The 24,240-nt window shown below is 32.7% G+C and overlaps 1 protein-coding gene across 1 annotated transcript; it reads right to left on the minus strand.

The window, feature by feature from the left end:
• Positions 1–2,085: 2,085 nt before the first annotated feature.
• Positions 2,086–18,426, minus strand: LOC105319677 (buccalin). Its single transcript, XM_011417303.4, has 3 exons — positions 18,270–18,426; positions 6,088–6,172; positions 2,086–3,716 (listed from the first exon to the last, which is right to left on the minus strand). The coding sequence occupies exons 2-3, from the start codon at positions 6,154–6,156 to the stop codon at positions 2,667–2,669; spliced, it is 1,119 nt and encodes a 372-aa protein (XP_011415605.2). The 5' UTR covers positions 6,157–6,172; positions 18,270–18,426; the 3' UTR covers positions 2,086–2,666.
• Between the last annotated feature and the right edge of the window lie 5,814 nt (positions 18,427–24,240).

The raw sequence follows: 24,240 nt of genomic DNA on the forward strand, positions 1-24,240 counted from the left end.
TACCAAAAAAAAAGACTGTTAAGTTTTTTTTTTTAAATCTGTGTAAAGTTATTCACATTTGATTTGAACTCAGTCTTGTGTAATTGGTGTATTTTAGAGATTATCACACTTATGTAGAAAAATTAAAAGAAGAAGAAGAAGTGGCATTTGAGATCAAATTAAATCACACCTACTTGTTTCTTCACACATTTGTTTACAAAGTTATAAAAATTAGGAATTATTTCGCTAACTTCAAATCATTTCCTTCAGATATTAATCTTTTTTTTTTATCTCACAGATTATTATTTATCTGAGAAATGAAAGAGGAAAAGGTCTACCTATATAATTTAACTTGAAATAACGTTTTCATTTTGAAAATGTTCTGATGATGTTTCTTTGTCCATGAAATGAATAAAGAGACCTTTTCCTATTTAGTTTATAACAAACTTTAATGAATGATGTAAACATATTTAATATTATTCTCTTAATTTTTACAACCTTTTGACAAATTATTCTTAATTATTTTTTTCACTAGATTTGAATGAATGATTTTCCTACTTTCAGGATGACAATCATCGCTGGCAATTAATAAGAAACTTCCTCAAAATTCCTTTTTTTGTAAATAAAAGATATGCGAAGAAAAGTCCAGTGGTTCTTGATTCTAAGGAGACAGCACTGTTCAAGCACGTGTTACGGAAGCGGAATGTGTATGATACTATAACCGGAAGTCGGGACCTTACCTCTAGTCACGCCGCTAATGACATTCACCAGACGATTCAGCGACTTCGTCAACTACAGAGGTTGGAGAACAAACACAGACGTTTCCTTCACGGGGCCCCGGTGTCTATCGGTTTGGCGCTACCGGTTCTTAGTAGAAACATCAACGTTCCCTCCTCGACATCCACAAAGAGATAGCAAAATACCAATTTACTGTGTCTGCCATTAGAAGTCAGAAGTGAAGTGTGCAATACATAGAGTTAATATTGAATAGCTTGCGAATTGTATTTAAGAAAATGTGTCGATATTACATGTACCTTAAACAAGGGTGTCCAATTGCAATATGCAATGTCGATCTAGGAATCGCACTGTCTCTTTGCCGTTGATCATGTTTTTCATATATAGAATCCGTTTTATAATGTGTGGGTTTTCATTAAATGTATGTTCTTATTACTGCATTAATGAGCTTTATAGCTACTGTCAATTGGCCTGCTTCTTTATATTAAAAATGAAAATCTTTTAAAGGAACTAATCAAATAAATGAGATTATGTATCATTTATTTTTAATAAAATGTAACATTATGTCAACAATATAATCTCCATGTGTCATTTCCAAGGGATTTCCCACTGAAAAGTATGAATAATGATTTCTTTCTTTTTGTGAACAAATCTGATGCATTACAATATCAATGTTGATTTTATTGTCATGTTTGCTAGTTTATTGTCTCAATAAATTATTTTTTCAACAAAATTCTAGTTGAATTCATTTTAAAGACACAACTGATGCACATTGATTTTGAAAACGTACTAAACAACCTGATAGTGACTGTATAACTAAGCTTTTATCACGACGCAGTCATTTTTTGATCAAGTGATCAGTTTGGTTAAGTTTGGTCAATCCCAAAAGGTTTGTTTCACATGGAATTCAATCCTTGAAAAGAGTTTTAATGACAATACTTTAATTCTTTGTCTATCATTTTTGAAGAACGAAGAAATTGTTCTCACTTTGAAACCGACAGTGTCCTACATGTATCTACCCTCAAAGAAAGCTACTGGAGAACAAGGCAAGAACTGATGTTGTTTCATTGGTTCACGCATGAACCAATGGGACAATGTACAGCTAATTGCTTGCATACTGACTGTATAAACAGAGTGTAGCAGTGCACACAAATTTAAAACGGCATTTTCACGCTAAGTCTACCTCATTGCTATTTTTAGCATTACCTTGCAAATAATACCTTTCGGGGGTAACTAAATGATAAATTAATGTATAAATGCACGCAACCAAGCTGTGATTCAAAACCTGTTTAAATGTGGGTATAAATAATAATTTTTTTAAAAAAAAACCCAAAACTGCGCTGTTTTATTATAATAATCACAAGAAAGAAATTTTTTACAAAATTCAACTTTAATGTTAATGATTTTTTAAAAACATTTCATTGAAAGAAAACCGAACAATATAAAAAGCTGGGACACGCAATCTACATTGAATCACACAATTCTGCATATTTTAATGTTATTTGTTTTGATACAAACCAGAAAACGACGGAACGATTGCAGTTATTCAACACAGAATATATCTATGGAAATAGTAAACATATTAACATTTTATATAATAATTTGAATTGAAAATCGGGTAACGATAATTTCATGCTTTGCCTGCAAACCTTTATAAGCTGTCCGCGAATTCAAGACACAGTCAAAAGTCAGATTGGTTTAATCTTCATACATATATTTACAAGTATCCGAAACTTTAGGCAGGCCTATGTGATACTTGCATTCTAGTTTAATTTTCCTTAAATACACTTTAGTCCAGTAGTCAGTATAATATGCATATGGTTCATTATAATATCAAATATTTTCCTAAACGTTTTATCCATTTATAGCAAATCATGACACATAATTTTCCCTTAATTTAGTCATACAGATCAAGAGTGACATTATTAGGTAATATTCATTATATAAAATCTTTAAAAGGATTCGGAATTTTTCGAGCCGTTTGTATTGGTTTCTCTTTTGACAAATCCAGAAAAGCCATGACTTCCAGAAATAGGATCATATGATCTTTTAACGAAACCAGATAGCCCTCTTGAACCATTAATGGAGTCATAATGCCTTTTATTGAAACCCTTCATTCCCCGTGAGCCAGAAATAGAATCGTAACCTTTCTTTGTAAAACCCTGTAATCCCCTTGAGCCACTTATAGAGTCATAGCTTTTCTTGTTAAAACCTTGGAGACCACGTGAACCGCCGATCGAATCATAATTTTTCTTGTTGAAACCCTGGAGACCACGTGAACCGCTGATCGAATCATAATTTTTCTTGTTGAAACCCTGGAGACCTCGTGATCCGCCAATCGAATCATAGTTTTTCTTGTTGAAACCTTTGAGACCACGTGATCCACCTATTGAATCATATCTCTTGTTGAAACCTTTGAGACCACGTGATCCGCCGATCGAATCATAGTTTTTCTTGTTGAAACCTTGAAAGCCACGCGAACCGCCAATCGAATCATAGTTTTTCTTGTTGAAACCCTGAAGACCCCGTGATCCACCTATAGAATCATATCTCTTGTTGAAACCTTTGAGACCACGTGATCCCCCGATCGAATCATATCTCTTGTTAAAACCTTTGAGACCACGTGATCCCCCGATCGAATCATAATTTTTCTTATTAAAACCTTGTAAACCACGTGATCCGCCAATTGAATCATAGTATCTCTTATTGAAACCTTGAAGCCCACGTGACCCGCCGATCGAATCGTAATTTTTCTTGTTAAATCCCATCAAACCTCTTGAACCACCAATAGAATCGTAATGTTTCTTTGCAAAACCACGGAATCCCCTTGCGCCATTTATTGAGTCCATGCTTTTCTTGCTGTACTCTTGCGTTCCCATTGAGCCCAGTTGCTTCTCGTCAAACAGTTCTGTACTCTCATCAGTTTCCTCCCCAGACCGCTGTTCTTTTGTTTCTATATCTTCTGTATCGGACCGATTATAATCTGTTGGTGCAGGTGAACTCTAAAAAATGCATAAATTGTTTTGAATAAAAGTGTATCAATCTCATGTAATTTTGTAATAATATTAACTTACAATACGAAGACGTTTTCAAAGGAAACTATTAATTAAAGATGCATGCCAAGATATTAATCTTGAGCATTTTTAAAGAAACGAAGGAAAGACCGAAAATTCAAACTACATTCGAAAATTATATTATATAAATAGTGCCTGTTTGGGAGGGTAACTGTTGAAATTGACACCCCGAGACAACCGTTATCAATTGACGCGAAGCGGAGGTTGACAATGGTTTTCGAGGGGTGTCAATTTCAACAGTTACCCTCCCAAACAGGCACTATTTATTTTATTATACTGAATGTCTTAATTTAAGAGAAAATTTTACTGCTTTTATATAAAAATGCAGTGAATTTTATGGCGAACCGTACGCGCATAATATTCGTGCATGTAACAATTCGTTGTGTAACCCGTTGCCAAGTGCCTTGCTAACGCTGAGGGTAATAGAACGGATTACCAACTGCGTCTAAACCAATCAGATTTCAGTATTTAACATGAAAGTATAATAAATGAATATATTTCTACAGTATCATTTATGTACTGTGAAATAAAACTGAGTTTGATTTATACTAGTACTTATATACATTAGATAGACTTTCTAGTAAACTTAACATGCAGTTTAGTTTGTCGATGAATTGTTCTTGATTTTTGTGGATTTCTAACAATATTTTTTTATTATTTAGTGTCGTGTTTTCAATTCTATGCCACATACTATAATTGAGTATGTTTTTGCAACGCAGTATACCATGATCATTTGATAAAAAAATATGAAATGATCCGGGTTTTTTTATTTGCTAAACTCGTTAAATCATGCCATATATGATTCATATTGCTAAGCAACGTTTATCCACAATCAGCTCTGAAGGATAGAATAGATGAGGGAAAAAAAATCTTCTGATCCAACCTAGAATATCAATGATAAAGCCATACTAATGTTCACCTTGCAAAACACAGCAGTGTACTGTCTAAGTACTGGAGAAAATTGTTGAGTTCCTTGCTTAAAATTTATACAAATTAAGGCATGCACTTTGGTCATCAAGATTGATAGATGCCAGCAAGCTAAAATGAAGGAAAAATTAATGCACAGATCTTATTAAGTCTTCATCACCTTGCAAAACACATATTAATTACATGTATAATAAAGGAAAATTTGATGTGTAGATTGTTATCAAGTTATCACCTTATAAAAGCACTATAATGGAGGGAAATTAAAGTATACATTTTGCCGTTTAATGTTAGAAAAAGGATTTGATGGTGTATATATATATATATATACACCCTTTCTTTGAGCAGTTTACTTCTTCCTTGCCCCCCCCCCCTTTTTTTAAATTCGATCAAGGACAATAGATCTTAAAAATTACTATGGGCATTATACATGTGTGTTTCCTAGGTAATTTGTCCCTTGTTTAAGGAAATTCATCATAAAAAGTTACATTAGCTTAAGCTGTACATCTTATAACTAAATGTAAACGTTTATTAGTATGATACATTTCAAAGCCACATTGTATAAAAGCGAAGTTTGTCCTCAGAATGTGCCAAAATTCAGAGAAATCCGATGACAAAACCACGTTAAAACAATTCCCATGAATAACCGAACGCTTCCAATCTTCCAGAGAAGCAGACCTTTTATTGCAGAAGTTTCAGAACAAAGACTTTTTCCATGCCTCTAAATTTATTCAATACTGGACCGGCACAAATTCAAAAATTGCTTTAGAAAATGATGGACAGGTGTATGTTTTTGATATTGTTTTTATTTGTTCGGTTGAATTTTGCAGCGGCGGTTTTAGCTATTTTAACTGTACTATAGCAGTTCCTTATATTTTAAAGAAATGTTGCGAAAAATTAGGAATATATTAATCACTCTTTATATACATTAAGAAAGTTTTCTTCTCTTTTAAAATATTTTGTTTCAGATTTTTATTATAGCCAACAAAAGCAATAAATCGTGCATTCCTTGAACATGTTTTCAACAGCGTTTTAATTTTTTTCGACTGTAATATAGAGACTGAATTCCTTCTTTTAATGTTATTTGAATAGTATGAAAAAGCAGTATAGCAAGAATTTAAAAAATACTTACATAAAAGAAAAATTAAAGAAAAAAAAACCGCATACCAATTATTTTTATATATCTCTATTTTTATTTAAAAAAACCCAATAGTTTAAATATACCGTGTATACCAGGAAATTATAATTTTGTCGCTGTTTTTGTTTTAAATGATGACATATAACACTATCCTATCAAATGGTTCTTCAATACTTTTAAATGCAATCATAACTATCTGAATAAAAATTATGAAATATTTTTATTGTCTTAACTCACCTTTGCGGCAGCAATGCTGAGCAAGAGAACTGCCATCAGAGAAAATAACGTCTTGTGATGAGTGAACATCTTAAATCTCCAAGTCCTACAAGAAAGCAGACAAGATAAGAATAGCTGTGCTCCTGTATCAAAGTTTTCCCTATTTATGTATCACAGAGTTAATTAAAAATTTATCTCTTATACGACCGCCTAGAGAGACGTAGTACCAATTATCTAACAAAATGGGGCATGCCGTTGTACGAGGGACAGATATATTGATATAGCATACAAAGAAGTGTTGAGTTATTTTTTAAGAGTACCACACATTGATATAATAACAAATAAGGTAAATAAAACATAAACTAGTTTATGTTTCTGTTCTAATAAAGCTGGGTCATTATAAGGAATCAATCTCGATTAAAAAATCTACTGAAACGTTAAAAATCAGTGTATCATTTTGAAAATGATTAAAATAATCAGCTTAAACAACTCCAAAGTGAATCAATCATGCAATTTCTCTTTTATGGTATATTATTTAATCTCTTTAAGTTTAAAAGCAAATATCTTTGAAATAAAGTAATTTATTAGTTAGAAAAGAATCGAATCTTCAAAACAACATTTTGAAATCAAGTTAGCGATATAACAGTTGAGATATTGCATTTAAAGCTAGTCTTAGAACGGGGAAAAACTAATTGAAACGTTTCATATCTTATGCCTTATAACATTTATAACACAAAAGGCGTTGCATTATGACATTCTGCTGTGAATTCTGTTTCATCTTATTTGATTAACCAAGGTCCACCCACCATTTACAGAAAACATTATAACGCACGGTAGGAGATCAATTGTATGTGTGTCTATTCAACAATTAATGAGTACGACATCCCAGAATATTCGCCTATATTTTTATGGTCAATAAAAATAATTTGACAACAGGATAAGTGCAAATAGAGTCTGCTTTTCTAAGGAAACTAGACCTGTTTATTATATCATATCAAAAGAGACATGCAAAACCTAGATCATCACTTCGTTATCAATTAAGCACCTTCCTTAGGTTTGATCAAAGGTAGGATTGTTTTACGGATTGCATTACGTATCACTATTACGATTCGAGTTTCCTCATGGGAAATTAAAATTTACGCACTGTCTGTAGAATGTTAGAAAACGAAACATATAACGTACTATTAAAGCCAAATCAAGTTTAACAATAAGCCGAAGAAATGTGTATCATAAAGTCGAATCATAAATGCTTGCGCTGTATGAATGACATCAACGTAGGACTGTATTATTTCTGATAAATCAAATTTGACTTATCTGACACTTGTCTTTTTATAAACTGAAAATAACGACAGCAAGGATTCAGAGAAACCGGAAGGCGCCAATATTCTGTTTCTTCATAACTGAATTTATTTTTATTTTACCTTTTTCCAAGAATAACGCAAATAAATTTATAAATAATTCGGCTACAATATCAACAGAACTGAATTGAAAAGTTAGTTTACTCTGCAGAAATATGAAGCTTTAGATATATTTCATAATACGTTCATGATAACTCTGCAGATTTTATATAACTCAATTGACACTCCCCTTTTCTATCAGCATTACACAGGGGTATTGTTTTTCTAAATGCATTATCTTTCACAACACCTTCAATTGCTGACGTGCAGCTGTTCTAATCAGGCGCCCTCTGTTAGGACTAATGTTGGGCAATGAAATTGATTCCGATGTCTATTCGTGTATATACTACAATCGATTATAAAACTGAGCAACAATAAATACGTCCATCCCATCGACTAGTAACTTGCCTCTAAACCTTATCGCATCCTACCAGTCAAAGAACATGGATATATAAGATGGCGCAAATACCTAGTTTTGATTTAAGAATACTAATATGAATTTTTCAAAAAATCATTTGAATACGAAACATGACATAAACGAAATCAAGATTTCAGCTTAATACAATGAAATTTTCAAAGAAACACGAATTTGTTTGGATCAAATTTGAAAATATCCCCATTCGAAAACCACAATATTTATACGAGCTTGAATTTTTTGCAAATTAAGGATAAACCATCGATATTTGTCATTTACGTTTTTTAAAGCCGTACTTTGAGGAAATTTGTATCCATATACATGTACATGTACTACATTTGACTTGAATCAATATTTGTTTTATCTTGAAGTATTGAAGCTATCAGAGCACTTAAATTTGATGATATATTGAAAGGGAGATGTGAAAAAAATATGCTGTGGTTTTCATGTTTTTGGGCTGCTTGTGTGTCTTATTATAAGTATTTTACTCGTTTATTTTGCTCATCTTCTTCGCCAAGGACTGAAAATATCTAATACGTATACATATACATGTACTTGCAGACTACTGAATTTTAATAGATTTCTTGTCGCTTAAACGTCAACGATTCTAAATTACATGTAAATCTAGTTTTGATTTATAGCATTTTAAAAGGTTTTTGCTGGATCTAACAAGGAATTAATTATAAAATGATATACAACCGCGTAAAAGTAATGAAACGTAGACAGTGCCTTTAAAAAAATCTTTTCACGATGTGCAATAACAATTCTTCCACAAACATGTGCATCAATATATCATTAGAGTCCTATTTACGTCTAATGGACAGCTAAGTACGACAAAATCTCCATCAGTTTTCTACATATAAATGTTCGCCTTTCCATCAGCTGTCCTTGTCGTTTGCTACTTGATTAACGACCCAACTAATGAACCAGATAAGAGATGAAATAACAATATTTCAGATAAAAATTGTACTGAAATGTTTGCGGTATGGGAGTCTTTCATAACCACGACTTTAATATTCATTTGTTTTTTTTATACTGTGGTACAGAAACATTGTGTAAAAAACCCCTATTTACTAAAATATCTATCAACAATGTGTTTTCTTTATCGTTCTTATGTAGTAGATAATCAATCGGACTTGAGTGTTCTGTCGTGAAGGAATCAGAACGTCTTTATGCTGGAAATGTTGAAAAAAGTCACTTCAATCACCAAATTGAATCGTAATGGAGAATTCCCCGCCTTCGGCTCGATTTTTAATTACCCAACGATACTTCTTGTACATCTGCTAGACCATAATAGGGTTTTCGTAAAATGATACTATTATAAACACACTGAATGATATTTTATATATTCATATATACATGTACATTTACCATGATGACGTTTTTTTAATCATTATTTTAATAATAAAGCAACAACATTACATGTACATGTATATATTTACATTGACTCTCTTGATGTTCCGAATTGACCACTTAAAAAACCTGTACACCTAGCTTTGTATTTGGTTTAAAAAAGAAGTTTAAAAATAAAGAATTCTTGCATCTCGATAGTTTTGTGATTTTGTGGGACTTTACGGTACTGCAAATTGTAATCTATATATTTAATTAATCTGATCATTTACAACTTTACCAATGCTCCAATTTGATCTGCCTATCACAATGGTTACGTGTTCTGATCAATGTTTGGTATCATTATCTATCATGCTGTGATCGGGTATTGAATGACAAATGACAGGTATACCGGGTATACGTACTTATCTAGTTATCATATCATGTATCCAATCCTGTAAACCAGCTTTTATTCGCGAGTGAGAAAATTTTCGCAAAGTTTTCTGGAGCCTGCGAATGTTTCTCGACGCAAACCAGTCCTTGTCGGACGGTTGTAAATAACAACACGGGTGTGGTTGAAATTTGAACGCGAAATAAAGTCGTCGCGAATACAACTTGGTTAACACTTTACTCTACATCATGTCTATTTAATGATTTTTTGACAAACCTAAAGTACAAAAAATTTATAAATTTAGTGCAAGTAGCTGGGTCTGAATTTGAGGTTGACAGTGCTCAAGATACAAATAATTTTTATATGGCAAATGGAAACATTCTGGATGGAGTAAACAAAGTATCCTTGGCTAAGGATAAGATTTTTATACGCTTTTTCTAGTGTGAATTTTTAGCGTTTTATTACACGTGTACACTTTGTTTTCCAGCAGCCAACAGTTAAAAAAAATCTTGATTAATATCGTGCAAAAAGACAGTGCGTGATTCCAAAACTGTTATATTGCAACTCCCATAATTCTTTTTAACATCATGTAAAAGCATTTTATTACACAGTTTTATGTTCATTTCACACTTTTTTTCACACTATCACCTGAAACCTATTCATTTGTCGTTAAGGGCCGCGGAGGAGGGACTATAATCTAATACTAGTACAATCATTGGTATGCATATGGCGTGCTCTAAGTAATTCCATGCAAAGGTATACCGGCAACAATACGGTTTCTTGGTCCTGGAGGAAAAAAAATGTCCAGGATTTAGTTAAACAACCACGCCAGACTCCAAAATCTGATAGAATTTGCACAATAAAAGTAGATGAACAAAATTAACTTATTTGTGCTGAATGAATTTGGGTGTTCAATTATCAATCGTCTTATTTTGAGACTGTGACTTACATGCTTGTTCTTTTAGGTAAGTATTTAAAATTAAAAAATAAATATGATAATCCACACATTTTAGAACAAAAGTTTAATGCCAGTTGTAAAACCGAATACAAAACGGATTGACTTCGGATCAAATTACATGTAGCAGTGCAAACCATTTTTGGTGTCTCGGAAGTGTAGAGTTTTCGAGATAATTAAAAGTTTTCACAAAAAATCAGGTCTGAGACCAGTCAAAAACTTGTAATTCAGTGCGTCACAAAGTTTTTAAAAAATATATAAAAATATTATATTTTATGAAGTATAGATCGTAATCATCACGTTTACGTAGACAGAATGAAAAATACTATTTACAGAGAGGAAAGAAAAGGAAAAGAAATTCAAAAGTGACCTTGATACAATCCCACAAACAGGGTAATTGGATCTACAGTGCTAGGTCATGTTGATAACAAGATCCGACCACAAGTACATTTATAGCTAATGCAATAAGGCGTATTGGTGCTTTTGCGTAATCCTATATCTATATTTCTCACTTTGGAATAACAAAATTTGGTTTTAACAAGCAACAACTGACTTGCCGTGTTAACACGAGGTAATCTCCAAATGTATTTCTCATTTTACCCTGATTTGGCATCAGATAAATCATTTATTTAGTAGATGTAGGTGTAAATCAAATCTAATCCCCCAAGTATTCAAGTTTAATAATTAACTTGTCGTTGAATCAAAATTGATTTTTTTACTTTGTGGTTTCGGATAAATAAAATATTTTTTTCATTGTCTTATACTTCCAGCATCACCTATCGGTTACTGCAAGCCGATATTTATGCCATGTTTGCGTAATGTGCTTTTAAAATTTGATAGAGCATTGATCAGTCAAATGTATTATCTAATATGTTTCGAAACAGAGTTACAGGTTTAAGACGACGTAACGTAACGTAACGTAACAAAAATGGACCTTTTATGATTAAAATTTCCAGGGACCATTATATATATACTTAAAAAATCATGGATATTTCAATTTTATATGAAATAAATTTAGCTGCTACATTAATCATCTGTTCAACCTATTGGTTTGTCGATATCAGTGACGTACCTGATAGTGGCGGCGGTTTTATACCTCTTCACACAACTCCGCGTTCAATGTTTAAGTTAAAGACACAATAATGGTGAGTTAATTTTATAACCTGTATCTCGCCTCAGCCTTTTGATACTGATGTAATAATGATGTCTCCATCCACCAAAGAACAACTTATTGTGTTTATATTTGAGACAAAAGTTTGAATTCACGGGTTTATATACATGGAACGATGTTGTTCTTCAACTCACTAGCTGAGAAAACAGTTTAATTTCACAGTTTTAATTCATTTGGTGACAAAGATTTTTTTCCAGGTTGGGTTCTTTGCTAATCCCAATATGATTACTAACTATTTGAGCCACAGCATCACGTAACAAAGAAATCTGATGACAAAAGATAAACACATGTTTACGTCATATCTATATCATGTAACTATAATATCCAATACTTTAAGGGATCTCGTCATTAATCTATTTTGGAATGTTTTTCCTATCATGTTTTCATATAGATTCAAATGTAAAAGTCCTTCAAATGATATCACGAGTATTTGGATAATAAGTAAAAAGAAATTGTTTAAATTCAATGTTTTGAGAAAAAAGAATTCATCTATTTGGATATGCAATGTTACTTCTTTGTTGACTCGAAAAAAATATTACCACTATACATTTTCAGGGATATATATTTAAATAACTGTGTAAATTCTATGCATTTAAATACTTTGAAGAAAACGGGTTTGCAGTGTCAAAAAAATTAAAATTAAACTAAAGTCCAAATTCATGTATCAACAGTAACAAATACGTATCTAATCATTATATTTCTGCAAGTTTTGTTCAAGATTTTTAACTAACGTCTTTATCATAAAATAAATTGGAAGGAATTATTCATTGGTTTTCGATTGGGTTTGTTATTTTTATTAAGAATGAAATGAATGCACTTAACAAACCAAAAGTATTAATAACAAGTTTTATTTCTAGTTTGAAAATCAAAAACCTTTTGGAAGATAAATGTACGAAAGCCGAGAAGGATCATTCGAGATTCGAGATTCGAAATACGAGATTCGAAATACGAGATTCGAGATTCGAAATTCGAGATTCAATATCTAAATTAACCAATCAAATCATGGATCTGAAACCTGTATCCTAGCAACATCAAACTGTTCTAAATAAAGATCATTCGTACATGCTCTTTCCTACAAATAAATGTCTTTATAGCTCTTAATAAATGCTATGTTCACTTCTCCCTACCTAACTAAATAAGTATGTGTATTTACTTTTACACAGAATATCTAAGTAGACTAGTAATAATGCAGTGTGCTTCGCGGATCTAAGTGATTTTGTTTGCCCTGGTGCATTTCCACCTGATGCGTTTGAACCCTGGGGTATTTCACCACCAGTAATAGTTTAAAACCCGGGTTTATTCACCCCTTTTGTGTAAAAATGCGGTTATGGTGGAGAACTTCATAAGCGTAGCTAATTTTTTCTGTAGGGGGTCCTAGGCCAATTTAAAAAAAATTTACTATGTAAATTTAATAAGCTCCAATTTTCCCGAGGAGGGGGTCCAGATCCCCTGACCCCCTCCTTTCTAGATCCCCGCATGAAGATTAGTACATGTATCTAAATAATCTAAATATAAATAACCTGTCCTGTTTCACTAATAAATATAAGCATTACTTATCGTTTTTATGTATGCATACAGTGATACACTAGTACTATGATTATAAACAAATCATTGAGATATTATCACATTATACGGAATTATTAATAAATACATTTTTTTTCCTTTTCCTCAGTTAACAACTTATTATGAGTCTTACTTTTGGAATTGTTTTCAATATAGAAGGATACCTACTCTCTACAATTAAAGGTAGGGATGATAGGGTGCCAATTTGTTCACATTGCCGATTTCTTGTGCAGAGAACAGTAAAACTTTTTAAAAATTTGATTGTGCATGAATATTTCAAAATTAATTGTTGTACATGTATTTTGTTATAATTCATTCATTGATATATCAATAAGAATGATTAAAAGCATATGTTTCACAGCCAAGTTTCTCTGTAGTTTCCTACCCCCCCCCCCCCCCACACCAAAATTGACAATAATAACATATAAGTCATACAAATGTTTACTTTTTTTGTAAGTAAATCTCTAAAGATGTAAATAAGCACTGCAAACAAAGATGTGTGTATTTAATATACTGTCTACTACATTACACTTAGCCAGATCAAATGTAATCAGGATGAAGCTACAAGGGGTTAGTGGTGCAAATTTACCAATTTGTCGCCATACACACAGAACACCAAATAAAGAAACTGTGAGTGGTGTGTGGAATGCATAAAAGATGGCGGCAAATTATCTCAAATAATCAGTGCAAAAACCAACAAATAGACTGTTATTTGTTACATATCCTGCAAAAACATTGATAAAAAATGTTATCGTCCCATAACATAGCCGCTTAAGTTAATGTGTACATATGGTCAACGTACATGTAATTCTAATATACAAGAAGGCGGACGTATCAGGCGGGGATCCAGAAAATTAAATTTCAAAAATGATCGGTTGAATTACATTAAATGCTTTGAAAATTGTTTTAAACTATCGCACGGGTCAAAATGCATGATAGAAGCTATGTACAGTGTAATTTGAAACTTTCATTTCATATCAATATGTAGTATTACCTATTATAACAAATAAGAGTATAGCACAACTGCCACAAGCAATACATGTCCTTTACCGGCACCACCTCCCTCCCCATAAAAAAATGAAACAATTGTCGTTTTATTTGCTAAAATGTGTGTGGTTCAAGATTTTTCTAAAGGACATACCCGATTAGAATTGAAAAAGAGTCGTACGTTTAAAACTAATTTTGTCAATTTTTTTAGATTCATTTGGTCATATTTTGGTCCATTTGGGTAAATAGATGCACCAGCGAAGCTCTTATTTATATATAATCAGGCCATAAATTCAAAATATTTTCAAAAATTAATAGCTTTAAATCCAGTGGATGAAAAAAAGGAAAGCAAGTCGAACTCGATGAGTGCTAATACCTGTGTTGAATGAATGGTACAGTAGGATATGCGCAAAAAAGTCCCGTCTACTCTTTCCTACCCTATATTTATTGGAATATTAAATCCGGTTATAAGAGTCAAATTAAAAATCAAGTACGGATATGTACCTGTATATCAAAAGTAAAACTACTCATAATTTATCTACAGTGCATATTTATGGAGCTACACAAAAAGTTTTATATTAATTTGCCGAGCCAAATAAAAAAAACCTGGAAAACGAAGAGAAAACAAAATGGGGACAGAATAACTGGCAAACTAATTCGGACTTTATAGCCCCCCCCCCCCCCCCCCTCTTGAAATGTATATACTGAAAACAGATTATTGGAGTACAACATCCGCACACTTTTTAAAGAAAATTTCATGTTTTTTTTATCATTTTCGCTAGCTAATGTGAGACATCACAAATACCCCAAACCCCCTCACGGAAAAGGAAATGCTAGGTGATGAGAGAGAGAGAGAGAGAGAGAGAGAGAGAGAGAGAGAGAGAGAGAGAGAGAGAGAGAGAGAGAGAGAGAGTCGATGTAAATCACAGGTGCGCTAACACCGTTAAAATTAAAGCTTGCTTGTTGGTCTGCCCTACCCTAGCTACCTCCTCTCTTTTCTCCTTTTAGAGGCTTAATTATTGTCTATATATGCTTGTAACAAATCAAATAAATTTCAAATTCTAAATCAAAACTGAATTTGACACTACAAAACTCTCTGTGTGTCTGTCTGTCTGTCTGTCCGTCTGTCTGTCTGTCTGTCTCTCTCTTTCTTTCTCTCTCTCTCTCTCTCTCTCTCTCTCTCTCTCTCTCTCTCTCTCTCTCTCTCTCTCTCTCTCTCTCTCTCTCTCTCTCTCTCTCATATCGACAATGGCATTGCTATACCCTACAATACACTATTCTTATCTCGATTTTTGTCTTTGAGGTTGTAAATCATTATATCTTCTATGGTTTAAAACTTTATCATAACCTATATTTTGACATGTCGATTATTTCATTGAGTTTAGTTTCATAGCTAAAACATTTGGATTAAACAGATCTTTCTTCGCGAGCCGATTTTTACACAGTTGGGGCGAATACACTTCGGGTTAAATTGTTCGGGGGGAAATACATACAGGGCAAACAAAACCACTTAGATTCGCAAAGCCAACAGTGTTATTTCTAATTTAATTGTTTATACTGTGTGGGGTTAATTCATCAATGTTAATTTAACAATGTTATAACCACTATATAAGAGCTATTAAGACATTTATTTGTAGGAAAGAGCATGTACGAATGATCTTTATTTAGAACAGTTTGATGTTGCTAGGATACAGGTTTCAGATCCATGATTTGATTGGTTAATTTAGATATTGAATCTCGAATTTCGAATCTCGAATCTCGTATTTCGAATCTCGTATTTCGAATCTCGAATCTCGAATGATCCTTCTCGGCTTTCGTATAAATGGGACTTTGAGTTCTCTTTAGTATTTAATTTATACATTTGTATCTGCTGCTTCGTACATGTTCATTTGTCATTTGCTTATACATTTTACACGATTGTACTCATTACTGATCCAAACAAATACCCTTGTTTCTGTTAAGATACCATTGCATGCTTGTAGCGTGTTTATTGAATCCAGTGATTGTACTGGAAAGATCAAAACAGCACAATGCAAATCAGAGGAAATTACAAATGTAAAAATGTGTTTGAAAAACTAAAAGGTCGGAAATGAGGTACATTTTTGCCGTATTGAGTTTTCTCCTTATTCCACATTAGTCTAAAAGTAAGGTATCATATCATTCTAAACCTAGCTCTGTGGTGGCTTTATAATTATAAACAAGCACCATTGTACTCATAAACCAAACAAAGAAGGATGCACCTAAAGCTGCTAACCTGGTCTTCACTTTTCTGAATTAAGGGGGCTGGGTGGTCCTGGCCATTTTTAGGCTATATATACCTTCTTTTGACGAAAAGCTCTGCATGAATTCGAAGATAATGAACAGCGTTGGAAATTTAAAGCTAAAAATAATGTTTGGGTTTTTTATTTCTCTCGAAACTCTGTAATAATTTAAAGCCATATTATCATTTTTGAAAGTCTAAGACAGTCCTGATGGTGAAGTTGACCACCCAGCCACCTGAACAAGAATAAATTTTACTTTATATAGAGCGTAATTTTTCAATGTAAAATTATTATTGTTTAAAAGATCTTTTGCTTTATAATAAAAAAAAACTTACCACAAAAACTTACAGGCAAAAAACAACAAATTACAAAGTCACACCCCACACTACTAATAACTAGTTCACTGATTGTACGGGTTTCCGGGGATCATAGCGACCCTTCGATTTCCCACGCGTTGTAATGAGTATATCAATCGAGATTTGAACATCATCCGCTAATCGGACTAATGAAGAAAGGAAACCTTAATGAAAAAGCAAATGATTTAAAACAAGAAATTCGCATTTTGAATTGTTTGAAGTCTAAAACACAATCGATGTTATCAATGAGAAATTAAGAAAACTGTCTGAAGTTCTTTTTTACAAGTTAAATGACAAAAACCGAAGCGTATGTAAAATAAAAGGATACTTCTTCCAATAGTCTCTTAAACACGTGTCAGTATGGAATCAGTCGCAGAACTTTAAGTAGATTAACAGTAAGAGAGAGCATAAGCTGGTGTCAGGGAAAAGCGACATGAATTCAGATCTAACGTTCAAAGGCGGGTCATCTGATGGAATGTTCTCCGTGCAAGACGTCAAAAATCAAATGAAATGTACTCCAGCACACGAGAAGGAATTATTGCGGATCAAACGTTCAATGCTTTTTCTTTGTGCGGAGAGTATTACTATAATGAACACAATTAATTATAACATTTCTTGTTCTAGCTGAATACTACAGCCATTGATAAAGATAACTTCTAATTCTAAGTGCACATCGACTTAATTTTGTTCAAACGCGGCTAAATTAAATATATAACACAAAAACGGACAAATTTGGAAAAATGTTTGGAGAAACTGATTGTAAAGTAATCATCTAGAATGTTAATTATCTAGAATGCATGGGCGCTTACAAAAGACTGGTTGAAATTAAAATCCGCCTCCACTGGCACTCGTCTTAGACAAATGTTTTCTCTTCTAAGACAATTATTTTGTGCATGTATAATGCAGAACAAGTTAAACAAGCTGAAAAAGCAATTCTTTACTTAATAGAATAGGTACATTGACTGTTCTAAAAAATCAAAAGATTTGTATTAAATTGTACATCCTCAATTTATATGTTTGAAATATCATCCCGGTGATGGAAGATAAAGGATATGCCAAAATGATTATGGTTGTCATCCAACCTTCTTTAGGAGATACTTCTAGACAAAAGTGATTTGGAAGTAAAAAACTGGACATTAATGTTTAACCCAAATAATTTTTTATTTCGTAAAACCATGACAAATGTGTACTTTAAATGTATTCTACAAAATTTATCTCCCGCTTTCATATTTTTTAGAGTTTCATAAAAATAGCTCAGGGAAAATACTTTTTAGACAGAATATTCAGAAATCCTGAAGTTCTGAAAATCAAATTAAATATGATTTTTAAAAAAGCATGATTAAGGAACCAAGGAAAATAAAAGGAGAATTTCTCTTACCTGTGTTCCGGCTTCGTGCGTTCGTGGAGGAATCTAAGGTCCTTTTCGAAGACGGTGTTCCTCCAGATATTTTATTGACATCATGACGTCATCTTTTGGGGAACATTATGTTAATGCTTTATCGTAAATCAGCGGAATCCATTTAGAAGACGATATCTGGCAATAAGAAGCTAGCTAGTCTTTTAGAATTCAAAAGCTTATGTGCATTTTAAAACTGTTTCAGCCCAAGTAGCGTTAATTGTTGGCATATGTCGATTTTTCCATGGGAATTGATTTGAAAAAAAGTCTTGTATCTCAGTTATCATCATATAATCTGACCGAATCCTGTCAGCTCGGAGCGACAGAGGGGAGCATGAGGCGAGGGAGCTCACTGTGGGACTGTATCTGACAGGAAATATATCGAGAAGACGAGAAAGAAAGTGTTGTACATCGTTGATTAATAAGATGTGGGACTGATTTACAGTTTCCTCCGGGCCTCGGGGACAGGAACTCAGACTCTAGCAGACGTCCACTATATATACCGGAGACGTTTTTCAATTACACGTGTAACATTGTATACTTTGCACTATCTTTCCCCACTCGGAATATAGGTTCAAATCTTGCATTGGTCCATGCCTATATAAATCTATTTTCATTTCTTGGAACATTGAAGATGTATCCAAAAAACAACAACAACAAAAAACAACAAAAAAACAAAAAAACAAAACAAAACCAAAAAACACAGGCTTTGATTTCAAAAGTAGCAAGTGAATAACAATTTTTGACCTGGAGTCAATAATAATATTATTAATACATATATTTTCAATAACTCATTTTCAATTTATATTAAAGACGTCACGAATAAAAAAATCTCTAAAATCTGTAACAAGTGAAAAGCTGTCAATGTGACAGCAAACTGGGTTTTCTTTTATATATGTGAACTGTATCCATAATCCATGTCAACCTGTATCCAGTGAAATGGAGTACCCTATATGCAATATTTTGCCAAAAAATGACTAAGTTCAAAAGCTGGTATTTTTTTCATAAATAATCAGAAATCAAAATCCTAGCAATATGCACACCTCTGATATATGTACAATTGATCTGCAAAATACAACTTCCTATCTTGAAAACTGTAGGAGGAGTTATCCGTACAATGAGGGTACCCTATATGCAATATTTTGCCAAAAAAGACTAAGTTCAAAAGCTGGTGTTGTTAAAAATACCTTGTTGATAACGGATTTTGAAAAGAAATTTTACTGCCTGTCCAGTTTTCAGTTTCTTATCCGTCTGACTATAGACATGTGACCCGCCAAATCTACCAATCTCGCCTTTCATACAAAGCATTTCTTGTATACAGTGATTTGAAAACTGATCAATGAGTCTCCAAAATAAGACTTCTCGTGAATGTAATTAACTAGTGAATAAATGGTTCTTTCGGGAATCGATCTGCTCATACCTGGATCTTTGGTATACAGGAAGTTAAAGTATAAGATGTAAAATACTGTATTATCTTACAAACAGTTCACTGTTAATCGAGAACGTCCTCTAATTAATAACGTATTTCCATTCATTTAGTCGTTAATGCTCCGATCTTATTTTATGATAGTCTATTTATTCTTAAATTTAGTTTTTCCCGAATTTGTTTAAAAAGAAAAATGAGATTAAGCAAAAGACCATCTGCCTACAAACACTCAATAATTGATTTAGACTTCGCGAATAAGCAGTACTGTGTGATACATATGTAAATATGAATTGTGAATCTCATGCGAATCATGCAGGGCAGTAACTACAGTGCAGTATAATATCTATGCAATACATAGCGATAGTGTGGTGGTTTCTAGAGCTGATGACAGCTCCATGGCGAGTGTGCCCTAGTTCTGTAAGAATTATTTGTTGTTTGAAGGTCAAACGATAGTACAAAAAATAAACAGTTCGAGTTCACGTTATCTCAATCCATGCAATACGATTCTTGTAACTGTTAAGAGTGATTTTAAAAGCATAACTTATTTTGGTTTGGTTTTGTTTGCTGGTTTCCTGCAATTGGGAATCTGGTTGTGTTATGAAGCCTTTTGACAAAATCCTTTTATTCGTTGCTTTTGATGAGGCGAAAGTCTATTCAAATGAAAGAAACATTTAGTTTTCTTGGAGTTTTGGAATTATAATACTTCATAAATTTAGATTGGTGCATTTGTCATGAATAAGGTAAACATCTTCATAAAATGTCCAAAAATCTTCTTTGCTTAATCATTCGATATTATTGATGAATACTGTATAGTTAACAAGGTATTATTTCCCAATATTCTTTACAATTTATTCTTTGTTCCTTCTAACTTGTCAATGTTGAAAAATTGTGTGAGGTGTTCCAAAAATGTTCGAATAGATAATGTATGTAAAAAGAGATAGCATTTAAATGAAGAAATCTTCTGGTAAAAGAAGATGACATTTTAAAGATGTGGAATAAATGAGAACAAATGACAATGTCATTTCAAAATACGAGATTTTTATTTTGAAATGATGACGTATAGAATAATAATAATAATAATAATAATAATAATAATAATAATAATAATATACTATAGAAGTCTAACATCTTTGGGGAACTTTTGCACTTTAGAATAGCTATAGGGATCCTTAAAAACTTACATGTTTCCTTATTATAAGTTATAATCCATCCTTCTTTGCAAAAGTGTTTCGCAAAGAATATCGTAAATTACATAGAGCTACTTGCAAAATGCTATCTTTGACTGATATTTCAAAGATTCTTTGAAAGTGAATTTAACACTTAGCTTAGTTTTGATTCCGGCAAAGTTGTTTTAAGAACACTTGGCGTATAAAAGTTTAACATTGGTACATATTTTTTGCATGCATCAAATCATAAAATTTTACACCTGTAGAATGCACTTTTTCTAAAGTTTTAAAAAGCTTTTAAGAAGGTTGGATTGTCCATATCATTTTTAGACTGAATAAATCTCCTTACAAAGAAGAGGTCTACATAAAGATTTAGGAAAACATTTAAAATTCAAAGATAAAATAAATGAAAATGTTCCTTACATAATAATAATTTATAGCTGAACAATTCATTTTTTGAAAATATGAGGTGGGTCTTATATTAATTTGTTGACCAATGTGCCTTCTTAAACAGTTTTCTTTTCATGAAAAACTCCGATAATTCATAGTCCGTCTTAAAATTATTTTCTTATAAAACGTCAACCATTGAAACTATTCGAGTGCAAAATTTCAATAGCAAACATATCTTAGATCCGAATTTAATTTATTTTTAAATGGCATGATAGGGATTTAGCTAATTCAATTGTTTCAAAACATTGTATCATGTAGTATAGGCTCAGGTTATCTCCTATCGAATTACCCAGTCTACGGTGGCGGTGATTAAGCACAAATTGTTCCCAAATCCCTTGTGAACAGCTGTTAGCCAATATAAACTGTCTCAAAGTCTCATCAACCCTAAACACTCCATCGATTGACCGTAAGCTAGCTGTTAATGATGACAATTATTTTTGATACAGAATGCTTATCTCAACTTGACTTTCAAGGAAGGATCGTGTGATTTACCTGTTTAATTAGTCGTTTGTAGTCATAATAATATTATTGAAACAAGGAGAACGATTGTGTCCGTCCGTCTGTCTAAACCCTACATTTTAGATTCGTACCTTCATGTAAATTCTATAATATAATTTTTAAAGAATATTTTTCATGTTCAATGTTCGAAATCTCTAAGAATCTCATGTTTTGACATCATTAGTAACTATGATCATGGTTAGGTTGTCTGCCCGTGAAACACTTGTTTAACATACAAATGTATACTAGTACCTAATTAATAAACTATAGCATCTTACGTGCATTATTAAAGGCTGACGCCATTCAAAAATAGCAGATAAAATGTTCGCCAAACACATGGTTGCAAAAATAATTCGCAAAATACTGTAAACCAACGTTTATTCGCGTGTGAGAAATTTTCCCTTTGTTCGCGAGAACCTCATTGTCGCGAAAATTTCTCGCCACGGACCAGTATCTACTACATAGTTGTCATAAAAAAACAGGTGTAGATAAGGTTTTGTCGCCGTGAACCAGTTGAACTCAGTTAATTAGCGAAATAAAGTCGTCGCGAATAATAGTTGGTTTATTTACATACACGTGGATGTATACGTGTAGTTTACCAAATCATGAAGACGGACCGCCAGCCCGGGAAACCAATAACAACGGTTCCTCTTCTAGTGTTCGTTAACTATCAAGGAACTAAATTTTGTGTATGCTCTGTGAATTAGCTTCAACTTTTTGCACATAACTATATATATGAAGGGCCATTCCTTTAAGACATTTTGACGGGGAAAGAAATACAGCGCTGGAAAACCCAGCGACAAAGTGGAAATGAAAAGGAATAAAAACTCCACAAAACCCGCTGCTCAATAGTCTCTGATCGCTTATTTTGTTGTTAGTGCTTTATGAACGTGACGCACGTGGCCGTTTTGCTTGGCTTTGAATGAAAGACTGTGCGTTTAATCTTCTTTGGTGTCAAGTACTTTTTCATTAATTTTGATTTGGAGCCTTAAACGTGTTGAATTGTTGAATGCACTGTGCTGTAAGAGCAAGTTGCGATTGGTTTCTTTCATACGGGATATTGTGAACGATGTAACTCTACTTGACAGACACTTTAAATTGCTTAAATAACTATAAAAACTCTGTTAGACCTCTGTATATAATGGGAATTATTCCATGGGTGTTGTGAGACTCTGACATCCTTCTTTGATGGTATTATTTGAATTTGTCAAATACCGCAAATAAAATAAACGCGAGCATTTTAGTTTTTAAAAAAAATGCAAAAACCCATTATTATTCATATTTTGTTATATTTTAAGAAAAATCAACCTTCAAACTGGGGAAGTAGAAATAGGAATTATATATAGTAATTGCAAATGATGTCGTTAATTCAATGTCATACTAGATTTAATTTTCATAACAACATTTTATTGCTGTTAGCATTAAGACTGTGCAGTAGGAGGCAAAGGGCAACCATAATCCTATACACTTTCGTTCTATTGAAATCCTGTTTGCTATTTTCACATGGACTAAATATTGTATAAAGCTACAATGTAAGTATTCTACGACAGTTCAAAGTCGCTATAATGACGCACGTAGTCATCAATATTCATGCCCTTTTTGAGAATTACTTCGCCGAAAGATGAAAACATGTACATGGTTGGGTGTAGAAATTCATTATAAGTTTTACAAGGTGTAAAATCTAACATTAGTATACAACAAGAAAAGGTGTCAAAAGAATTGTGAAAATAGGAAACTAACTTGATTAATTTCATCGACCGTCAAGTATGATCAAGAACACCGTTACTGTTTCATTCTAAATATAAATTTTTGATGGATTTCTATATTGTATACCTGAGTATCGCCTCCATAATTTCGTGCGTACATGGAAAAATATAGGGACCTCGGTGGTCTGTTTTTAAAGCAAAGTCTATGCTGGTATTGCTCATCTTATAAAAAAAACAATGCAGAAAATACATTAATTTGTTCCTTTCCAGTAGAAGGATTTCATTAAAATTCAATAATTGTGGATACCGAATTACGTGTATGTCTTTACGATAAAGTACAGAATACATCTGTGTTTCAATAAAGACAGCTAGGAAGTGTCAAGAGCCATGCAAAGCAATCTCTGAATATCTGCAATAAGAATATACCATTCTGACAGGTCAAAGAGTGCTTGGCCATGCAGTACCAAAAAGCTAGAATTTTTGTTAAAATAATGACAAGTAATGTTAACAAGTAGTTTGCAGCCAAAATACATCAATTTTTAAATTGAGTAAAACATTTAGACAGGTAAAGTAACAGCATTTTTTTATCGTCAGTACACATAAAGTTTACTAAATTCACAGGGCGGAACCCTTGAAAAGTTGTCGATGTACGAAGAAAGAAAGGGCAAAAATTTTAAAGCCACAATAAGGTACTAGCTTTCAGCAAT

Source organism: Magallana gigas, chromosome 3, assembly GCF_963853765.1.
Source record: "Magallana gigas chromosome 3, xbMagGiga1.1, whole genome shotgun sequence".
Lineage (NCBI taxonomy): Eukaryota > Metazoa > Mollusca > Bivalvia > Ostreida > Ostreidae > Magallana > Magallana gigas.